The sequence below is a fragment of the Alosa alosa genome, chromosome 2, assembly GCF_017589495.1.
Source record: "Alosa alosa isolate M-15738 ecotype Scorff River chromosome 2, AALO_Geno_1.1, whole genome shotgun sequence".
In the NCBI taxonomy this organism is placed as follows: Eukaryota; Metazoa; Chordata; class Actinopteri; order Clupeiformes; family Clupeidae; genus Alosa; species Alosa alosa.
The window spans coordinates 12,515,628-12,526,789 of record NC_063190.1 but is presented as its reverse complement, the minus strand read 5'-3'; the positions used below and the strand labels follow the sequence as shown (position 1 = coordinate 12,526,789).

General features: G+C 42.6%; 1 protein-coding gene across 1 annotated transcript; it reads left to right on the top strand.

Moving 5' to 3' along the window:
* Nucleotides 1–5,293: 5,293 nt before the first annotated feature.
* On the top strand, nt 5,294–9,558 carry LOC125290916 (heat shock cognate 70 kDa protein). The gene is made up of 9 exons (XM_048237351.1): nt 5,294–5,431; nt 6,417–6,626; nt 6,716–6,921; nt 7,011–7,163; nt 7,298–7,853; nt 8,077–8,279; nt 8,461–8,659; nt 8,751–8,983; nt 9,137–9,558. Exons 2-9 carry the CDS (start codon nt 6,422–6,424, stop codon nt 9,332–9,334), a joined length of 1,953 nt encoding a protein of 650 aa, XP_048093308.1. The 5' UTR covers nt 5,294–5,431; nt 6,417–6,421; the 3' UTR covers nt 9,335–9,558.
* Nucleotides 9,559–11,162: the final 1,604 nt, after the last annotated feature.

Genomic DNA, 11,162 nt, shown 5'->3' with positions numbered 1-11,162 from the left:
CGATGGCAACTCCACCCGCTCGAAGGGAGACGCACACACCACACGCGTCCAAAACTCAGCCAGGTGGTCGCTGAATAAAACTCCCACAAATATCTCGGAACAACGTCGACATTACTTAATCATATGATTGACCAGTGTTCGTAACAGCTACCGCTACCCCATGCATAGCCTACAACTTAGCTATTTGCAGCTCCCTACATACAATGGCACAGACCCGGCGGCAGACACAAATTCACGGACGGGCATTACACCTTTCCAGGGGGGGCACTGGAACTTAAATTGATCACGGTATAAGCTTACACTTGACAAAACATTCCAATATGAAAATGTAGATGCAATTGTAAAATGGTGCAGCTCCTTTAAGAGAGCCCTGTGCGCAGGGATGAAGAGAGAGAAAGCGAGAGGGGATATGTGTGTTAGAACTGAGATGCGTGTGGAAAAAGACGTGCTGTTCACTGGAGCTAGTCATATTCAAAATAATGCAAAAATAAATCCGCAGATAAAACCAAAATCCTCGTTCATTTGCTAACCACTTTCAGATAGAGTGTTAGGGTTAGCCCACACGAAGTGGTAGGCCTACACCGCCAGTAAACCCTACTAGGTCAGAAGAAAAAAAAAAACCGTATAACTTCTACTCAAAGGCCCTGACAGGGGTTCAGATGTTGGGCCAAGCTCCCTGTTCTCCACAGACTAGGTCAGAAAAAAGAAAAAAAAAATAAGAGGGCACTGTAAGAGGTTACATTGTGCATAGACTATCAAACAAACCCAGAAAATACTGTTTGACCCAAAATAAAGAAAGTGGCTAGCTAGGCATACTTCTACTAACTTCTACCAATGATATGAGATATAGCCTACCTGGTGTATGAAGAGTGAGCCAATAAGCTATATTTGTCATCGATGACGGTGGGGGTTAGTGCAGGGAAGTGAAGTAGGCCTACACTTCCTGTTGTATTCAGTGCAGCTTCCCCCACGCTAAACCCTCTCCATTTAGGTGATGGGCACCTGCTTACCTAATGTTCCTGATTGATTGCACCCCCCAGGAATTTGGGCTGCTCGCTCTCTCCACCACAGCTACAGGGAATTCTCGGAAGTCAACAACATTTTACCAGTTTTGTCCCTGCACCACGGGTCATTTGCTAACCTTGCTAGGTGATGAGACCCACCAGAGTTGTGACAAAACCCCTCACTATGTGCGGTTGCAGTGCAAGGCACACTTTAATAAGTGTTCAAAATCAATCTATGGGGCCTTGGGGTTGGTTGGTCAAGCAATGTAGTTGTTACCAAGATTGATTAGCTCGTACAGATTTTACCAGTTTTATTTGCTACTTCTCCTTGCTAGATTGACAAACGTATAGGCACATTTAATGATGACTTCCAGCACAGATGACTTCCAGGACGGGCCTGGCCCCCCAAAGCCCCCCCATGCCGCCGGGACTGCAATGGCAAGCAGTTTTATAGAAGAGGGGCATTCAGGGAGGGAGACACAGACACACACCACACGCGTCCAACACTCAGCCAGGTGGTCGCTGAATAAAACTCCCACAAATACCACGGAACAACGTTGGCATTACTTAATCATATGATCAGTGTTTGTAACAGCTAGCTACCGCTTGCATATGGATAGCCTAGCCTACAACTTTTTTTGCAGCTACTTAAATACAATGGCAAGCAGTTTTATAAAAGAGGCATTAAGCATTAAATAAAGTAGGCTACCTATATCATCCGCATTTTCCATTTGGACCCACAAACTTGCTTCCACCTTCAAAGTGTATGGCAATATTTCAGCTAAGTCAAACAGTTAAAAGATGCTTTGAAATGCTTTTACTGTTGTCTCGAAGAGCAGGCTTTCAGCTCTCTGCTCGTGGGGGAGGGGCAGTCTGCACGTGAATTGCAGCGTCTCCAGCAACACAGAGCTGCCTGTGGACGCCGGTATGTAAATAATGCGGGGAAAAAACTATCGGCGAACGCAGCTGCTTATCGGCAGATGCCGATACACGTAAAAAACGCAAATATCGGCTGATATATCGGCCGATCCTAACTCGGAGTATATCAGTTGTGAACAAGCAATATCTTACAAATAATTTAAAGTTCTCAAACTATGAGAGTTTTATGAAGTGCTGGCAAAAACATCTGAAACTAGATGTACCGCAGAGCGGTACAAAATATGACCAAATTTCCGTCAAGGATTCCCGGGACACTGAAAGACCGGGGTACACAAAACTTGGTGGGCATGTAACCCCACATGGATAGCATGGAACCATCGTTTTTCGTTTTGATCTATAGCCCCCCCGCTGGACTTGACCCCCCGAAAGGAGGGTAGGGCAGACACAGTTTTCTGTGAATATCTCAAGAACCGTAGGGCTTAGGAGGACCACCTTTTTTTTTGTATGTTGATCTTAAGGGGCCATGTCAACCCATTCCATAACCACTCATTTCATGTATAGCGCCACCTAGTTAAACACAAAAAAGTACAAATGAGGTGTTGTAATTGCAGGTATCTGTGACCTAACATAGTCAAAACTGCATGAAATTGGAAGTGTAGGATCATTATGACACCCTCTGAATGCACACCAAGTTTCGTGGAATTCCGTTGATGGGGGGCCACACAATAAATTCATTTATGTTACTGTACACCAACTGGCCTGTAGGTGGCCGGAGACAGTTTTCTGTGAATATCTCGTGAACCTTAAGGCCTAGGAGGACCACCTTTTTTTGGTCTTAAGGGGCCATGTCAACCCCTCCCATTACCACTTATTTCATAGCACCACCTAGTTAAAAATTAAAAAGCAAGGATTAGGTGTTTTAATCACAATATCTCTGGCTGACATGGTCAAAACTGCACGACATTGAAAGTGTAGGATCATTATGACACCCTCTGAATGCATGCCAAGTTTTGTGAACTTTCGTTCATGGGGGGCTTTCCAATAAAAGTATTTTGTACCGCTCTGCGGTACATCTAGTTTCCTAATTGCCTACCCTGCTACATCGTCGCTGACTCAAACTTCGAGACAATCATGGTGATATTTATTCATTTTGACAGATTTCGCTAATGAGCGTTGTAGGAGATATTGACGGCACAATAACTTTTACAAAAGACCAGAAAACAATGTTAAGGCATTTGTGGAGAAGAAGGATGGTTTGTGTGTTCTTCCTACACCTCACGGTAAGCTATTTTGTTGCTCTGATTGGTTAGGTCTATCCAATTGAGTGCAGAGGCATTCCCCTGTATCGGTTGAAACACGCCCCAGTATCAGGAGCAGTATCAGACTCATATTCTGACTAGAATTGATAGAATTGATTGATAGAATTGAATGGCTACGTCAGGCTACCTGAAGAGGGCATAATAGTATGCCCCCCCCCCCACACACACACATTACTACACTTAAGTGGCATTTCTTGTAGCCCTGGTCCCAGAGTTTAAGAAAAGTCATGTTAACAAAGATAAGATAAGAAATTAACTCATTCCCACTGGGCGGGAATGGTGGAAAAATATTTTAATAGACATGATATGAGATATGAGAGATGAAATTGTTGCCCATTGCTCATCCAAAAAGTGGTCAATATTGAGCAAGTTGGGTATCACACAAAGTATTTGACATGTTATATCATAATCTAAAGTTCAATTATGTGCAATATTATTATAGTAGGCTATTGAAATATTCATAGTCAGGGTTCTAAATTAACTTTTTTTGATCACCAGCCAATGTGGCTGGTAACTTTCTAAAGTTACTAGCCAATCAGAATTTCTCGCCAATTTTTTCCCGGTGAAAATAAGAGAATCATGAGATGAGTGTCACTGAATGCATTTGATCTTTATTAACATTGTTGGCATGGATACTATCTATATCTATTTCTCTGTCGATATCCTCATCCCCTGCTCCATTCCTCTTCTCGCCTCCATAAGTCTGTCCCAACCACCGCTGCATTTAGTTTAATTAAATGCAGTAGCATAGGGCCTACGTTCAAGTTGGATCTTTATAGAGAGGACCCGAAAAGTATCACCTTTATGTAACATGCTGTTGGTGCATGTTTACATTGTATACTTTATCTAACAAGAGTAAAAAACAGTTTGCAGTCCAGCTATAGGCTACCTACTATTTATTGGCTAAATTCCCTCCTCTGTCTCTACGCACAGTGCGTGATGCGTGTGGTGGTGGTGATCACTGATCAGGCAACTTTTTAAAACTGATCATTTTCGCCTATAGGCCTACAAGCTTCTAACGTTCCTCTCCCTCTTCAGCTATAGACAATATAATAAATGATCTAGCTGCTTCAGGTTTTGCGGCCTCCGAAATAGGCTAGGTAAACACAATGCGTTAATTGCGTTAATATTTCGTAACGTGTTATGTATTTGTGTTATGTACTTTATTTTTTACTTTACTGGCTAACTCCCTCCTCGTTCAGTCTATGCTCCCTGATCTGGCTCCGTTCGTTCTTCTAATTCCTTAAGTTTTCTGGTAGACGCTCCGTTCGTTTCAGTCTCTAGCGCTGGTTTTTACTCCAAACTGCGCGCAGTCAATTGGCGTATGAAACGTCATCACGTAACATTACGGCACAGTGGTCATGGGAAATGTACGAAGTACTGCCAGGGGGATATATGCATAGACAGTAAAAGAAAGGATATATGACAGAGAGCACGTAATGCCATCACCACCAGCCAAACTGGCTAGTAAATTTTTATTAACACCCGCCAAAATGAATTTTAACCCGCATTTGGCGGGTTGGCAGGGTGTTAATTTAGAACCCTGGTCATAGTGTATTCCATAGTCAATGGGCTATAGGGGTCAACCTGTACCACCCCAGTACTGAACTTAATGTTATTTTCTTGAAACCCTGGTCCCAAAGTTTGAGAAAAATCATGTTAACAAGAAATAAACTCATTCCCACTCTAATTGGTACTTTCTAACCTGTACCGAATTTAATAAAAAAAAAAACCTCTTAACTCTAGTAGTTTCAAATGCAAATGAGGTGGTATTTCTTGTAAGTTTTATACTTTGTAAACAAACAGTAGCCAGCCACCAGACAGTAAATGTTTCAATTAGGCCTATAATATTCTTCACATTATAAAATCTTAAACATTCAGCACATTTCGTCTTTTTTTGAACACCATTTAACATCATGTTTTTGACGATACTCGAATGTTTATTATTACTATTATAATTAGTAAAACTGGATGCACCAACAAACAGCTCCTGGAGGCAGGCACAAAAACAACGCCTATGCGTAAAGACATTGGACACTGTTCCGCTTGGTTCTCCTGGGTTGGACCAGAGGGCACACTCACTTGACTGGTCTAATGTGATTGGTCGAATGTCTTCTTATAAAACGTTTCCTCACCGGCATTCTTCCTCTCTCTCTCCAGGCGGGGCAGTGAAGTTTGGCAGTGACGAGGCTCCAGGATTAATTACTCAAACATCCCGTTGAAAAGAAGGTATGCTTTTTCGACGTTTCTATGTGGATTTAGCCATATGGTTGTGTTGAAGTTAGTATTAAAAAGGTTTAAGTGAAGACATTACAAAGACTCGGGAAGCCGACGTTAGATTGCTAACGTTAGCATAGTCCGATTAGCGCTAACCTTAGCCACAATAGCCAGCTAACGCTTCCTAGTCATTGTTGTGTCAATGTCGATTGCAACGTTACCCAACAGATTCATGTTTGTACATGTATTTCTGTCTGAGTCTTGTGTAATTCACAATCGTCTTGAGTTTAGAATCGGGATGGCTCTTTAGTTTGTGTCAATCGTTGAATGGTTTAACGCTAATCTCGGGATAACCTCAATTAACGTCACGATAATGGTAAAAGATGCCGGCTGCCCAGTTTAGCAGAGCGACGTTGTGACGCGCCGAATAGCCTTTTCATTCTAAGCAGGTGTTTGCTCTTATTTGCTTGGCGACAATAATGTGATTCCCTTTTGTGTGAAGTATGACTGTTTAAGTGCGTGTAACTTAAATCTTATTGTACCATTGGGTCTAATTGTATTCCTTGGTAGCGAGCCAGCTGGGTCAAGGACCACGAGGATAAAATGGCTATGGCTAACAAGCTAGCAAACGCTTTCCACGAACTAGGGGTTGGATCATTAACATTGCAGATCAATCTTATGAAACCCTAGTCGTTGTAGGGTTTTCTCTAAAGAGATGTGTTGTATATTTTAAGGCAAGGGCTGAATTTATGCACCACTCGTGATTCTTAATAGGATTCTGTTCCGAGTTCGGCATGTGCCTGTACTAAGAAAATAAGAGCGGAAGTGATTCTTAAAGGATAGAAGGTTCTCGAAACATGACGTAGGCAGGATATGTGTCACGCACGTATGTTGGGTCACCATGAATTACTTGTAGCCATTTCCTGTTATTGGTGTCATCACTTGGCCTAATTAATGCTTAAATTGTTAGATATTAAATGTCTGTCTTCTTCTGTAGGAACCATGTCTAAAGGACCAGCTGTAGGCATTGATCTTGGGACCACATACTCCTGTGTGGGGGTTTTCCAACATGGCAAAGTTGAAATCATTGCCAACGACCAGGGCAACAGGACCACCCCCAGTTATGTTGCCTTCACTGATTCGGAGCGTCTCATTGGAGATGCTGCCAAGAACCAGGTGGCCATGAACCCCACAAACACAGTCTTTGGTATGTACTTAAGATTTTCAACCTTTCACTGTGTATAAACAGCTTTTTAAAAGGATTTCTTTCCTGAACATTCTCATTTTGTGCTCTAGATGCCAAAAGACTCATTGGACGCAGATTTGATGATGGAGTTGTCCAGTCTGATATGAAACACTGGCCATTTACCGTCATCGATGATTCCACGCGCCCTAAAGTCCAGGTTGATTACAAGGGTGAAACAAAGAGCTTCTACCCAGAAGAGATCTCTTCCATGGTTCTAGTGAAAATGAAGGAAATTGCCGAAGCTTATCTTGGAAAGGTAGCGTGATTCTTGATCAGTGGATTATGGTTTTCAAAATAAACAATTTGAGTTACAAAGTTTTAACTTCTGTGTTTTTGTCATTGCAGACTGTTAGCAATGCAGTAGTCACCGTGCCTGCCTACTTCAATGACTCCCAGCGCCAAGCCACTAAGGATGCTGGCACCATCTCTGGCTTGAATGTGCTGCGTATCATCAATGAGCCAACAGCTGCTGCCATTGCCTACGGGCTTGACAAGAAGGTATTTTACTAGTAAATGTGCCTTTTTTTTTTGTGCCATTAGATATAATGGGAACCATGCAGTTGCCCTTGAGTTGGCTTCTTTTGTAAGGGTGCTCCTCCTGTATTTGGTCATCATGGATTTTACTTTTGTAGGTTGGTGCTGAAAGGAACGTCCTCATCTTCGATCTTGGTGGTGGCACTTTTGACGTGTCCATCCTGACCATTGAGGACGGAATCTTTGAAGTCAAATCTACAGCTGGAGACACTCACTTGGGCGGCGAGGACTTTGACAACCGCATGGTCAACCACTTTATTGCCGAGTTCAAGCGTAAATTCAAGAAAGACATCAGCGACAACAAGAGAGCCGTCCGCCGTCTCCGCACCGCCTGTGAGAGAGCTAAGCGCACCCTGTCATCAAGCACTCAGGCCAGCATTGAAATCGACTCCCTGTACGAGGGCGTCGACTTCTACACCTCCATCACCAGAGCTCGTTTTGAGGAGCTCAATGCTGACCTCTTCCGTGGCACTTTGGACCCAGTTGAGAAGTCCCTCCGTGATGCCAAAATGGACAAGTCCGCGGTCCACGACATCGTCCTCGTCGGTGGTTCCACCCGTATCCCTAAGATCCAGAAACTTCTGCAAGATTTCTTTAACGGCAAGGAACTCAACAAGAGCATCAACCCTGACGAGGCTGTTGCTTACGGTGCTGGTAAGTTGTTTCATTCCTCATGGTAATGGTAGCTGCTATACATTTGACCGCTGTGATGAAGTTTATTCCCTGCCATTCGTAGTTTCCACCAGAGGTTGAAAAACCAAAGATGGCACAAGCACCTTCCTTGGATGTCTGAGCGAGAATCTGCTGCTCTGTCCTAATACCTTAGTGGTGGGCTAGGTTAATGAAACAAAACAATTTTTCTTTCTCTCCTTTTCAGCTGTCCAGGCTGCCATCCTCTCTGGTGACAAATCAGAGAATGTCCAGGACTTGCTGCTTCTGGACGTCACTCCACTGTCTCTGGGTATCGAGACCGCTGGTGGCGTCATGACTGTGCTGATCAAGCGCAACACCACCATTCCGACCAAGCAGACCCAGACCTTCACCACTTACTCCGACAACCAGCCTGGTGTGCTCATTCAGGTCAGTAGAATTGGGTCACATTGAACTCAAGTGAACAGGGTGTAAATGCTGCTTGTACATGTTCCTCTAGTCTACAGTTGGTTTTATGAAGCTGCATTCTATTTGAGAATACATTTTAAAATGTCAGGCTGTAATTATTCCAGGTATTTGTAATGAAGTATCTCACTGATCATCTTCATAGGTGTACGAAGGTGAGCGTGCCATGACCAAGGACAACAACTTGCTGGGCAAGTTCGAGCTGACTGGCATTCCTCCAGCTCCCCGTGGTGTTCCCCAGATTGAGGTGACCTTTGACATTGACGCCAACGGCATCCTCAACGTCTCTGCTGTTGACAAGAGCACTGGCAAGGAAAACAAGATTACAATCACCAATGACAAAGGTTGGTACACTCAAAATTCTACCATCAGTATTGATATTTGTGTAGATGCAGTATCTTGCGCAGTGCTTCATTGCTTTCTTGATTGTTTCAGGTCGCCTCTCCAAGGAGGACATTGAACGCATGGTCCAGGAAGCTGAGCAGTACAAGGCTGAGGATGACGTCCAGCGTGACAAGGTTTCTTCCAAGAACGCTCTGGAGTCGTACGCCTTCAACATGAAGTCCACCGTGGAGGATGAGAAGCTGCAGGGCAAGATCAGCGACGAGGACAAGCAGAAGATTCTTGAAAAGTGCAATGAGGTCATCAGCTGGCTTGACAAGAACCAGGTATGTTTGTATCAATATCTTACAATATCTTTACAAATGTTTTATGTTAAGCAAAGAGAATGTAATTCAGTTGATGCCATGTCAAACATTCCTGCCTTCTCCTTTGTGTCTGATAATTGCTTTTGTAAAACAAATGTTCTTTCCATAACTTAGACTGCTGAGAAGGAAGAGTATGAGCACCACCAGAAGGAGCTGGAGAAGGTGTGCAACCCAATCATCACCAAGCTGTACCAGAGTGCCGGTGGGATGCCAGGAGGGATGCCCGGTGGAATGCCAGGTGGCTTCCCTGGAGCTGGTGCTGCGCCAGGCGGTGGTGGATCCTCCGGACCAACCATTGAGGAGGTTGACTAAACTGTCCTGTGCTTTCAATTACCTCTCCAACAGTAATGTTTACAGAGAACTCTGTGAAGAAGGCAAATGTTTTTTCCCCAACCTCATGGCTGTTAGGGATCACTTGAATTTCTCAACTGGTTTTGTGGCTGTTGCACAAAGATGTAAGTCAGGATTCTTTGACTATATGCCTTTTTATACCTCTAAACCATTTTGAATAAAGTCTACAGTCCTTCAGCCTCTTATGTTTTAAGTGGTTGTCTATTTGTTCCTTCCATTTTCTTTGGTCACAATCAGGTGTGATTTTAAGTGTATTTAGTTTCTAATGTAAGTCACCTTAACATAACAGGCTGAAAAAAAATAATAAAAAAAATAGCCACACTTTCGTTTATGTTCAATATTACTAATGTGCTTAATGTAGGTTCTCACACTTCAAACTATTTTAATGTGTTCATAAACTGACAGTTGCTTGGGACCAGAGTGTCTGCAGAATACTTGCACCATGCTGCATACCTTGCTATACTGTGCACACAAATCGCAGTGTAATGCCTAAACCGAGAATCGGGCCATCCATATTCATGAGCACATTTGAGTAGCATTTTCTTGGGGGTAAATGATAAAGGTTTTTCACCAGTGGGCTGCGGCCCCTACTCTTGCAAACACTGCCTTGGGCAATTCCCTATATTCAGCTCTGAAGTTGACCTTAACAGGGATTTGTCCATAAAAACAAGTAAAAATAGCAGGACATGTAAACCCACTTTTTCCCTTGCAGTAGTATGCTACATTGTGACTAACATAAGTGTTAAATTCTACCGCTCTCTTTTACCATCCCCCTTGGACATGTCTGAAGTAATGTCAATGGAACCAGAATGGTCAACTTTATCACCCTTCTGTAGGAAAACATGGGGTCTAAACCCAATGGTTTTGTTTATGGTGTAATATGTAATGTAAAGAGCTTATAGCTTTTGAATAAGAAAAACAATCTCAACGTTTTCAGGATCTACCTTCCCTTATGTAGTATACTTCTGCAAGGTTTTGAGATTTTAAGTGGTCCACGTTCAAAATTGAACAAAAATGCTTTTCCAGTTGCAGTAAAAAGACCTCAATGGTGAGATTAGAAATTTTCAAATTACTAATCCAGAGTGTAAAGTTTTGGCAAAAAATATGGTTTTGTTGAGCGGGGAGAGGAATATTTTAAAAAGCAGTACAAATAAAATACTGGCATTTGGTGCGGTTTTCTATGCAGTATCAATCCATTACTGAAAAGGCATATCTTGGCAACAAAATAACATGCCAGGCTGGGCTTTTCCTATTATAGTCATAAGACATGGGGGACTGGACGAAAAATGTTTCCAAAAATCTTAAGACTAAGCTGTCGAATCCATTTTTTGTGTGTTGACTAGATTTGAAAAAAAAAAAAACATGAAAAACGAAAATTCATTAATTTGAGAAGTATTTTTTTTCCACATTTGATGTATATACACAGTAGGATATATATATATATATATATATATGTCAAACAGGTAACTTGATGCGTTTGATATCAGTTTGAAATTAGCTTCTAAGAGTCCTTATTTCCTGTTTCCATGATTGGTTGATTTGGGCCCATAGGGCAATAAGGTTGTTATGAGATATCACCGGGCACCCTCCTTAATCTTAAAAAGCTACCCCAAGTCTACAAGATAAAGCAGGAAAAAAACCCTAACTTACAAAACCAGGTTTAACCCGGACTGTACCGCATGGTCAAAGATTGTATTTATCAAAGATTATCAAGCGTCTCTGGCAAGGTCGTCCCCATCAAAGATTCTAGAACTCCGCTCTAGAATCTTTGGTTCCCATAGTTCCCAGT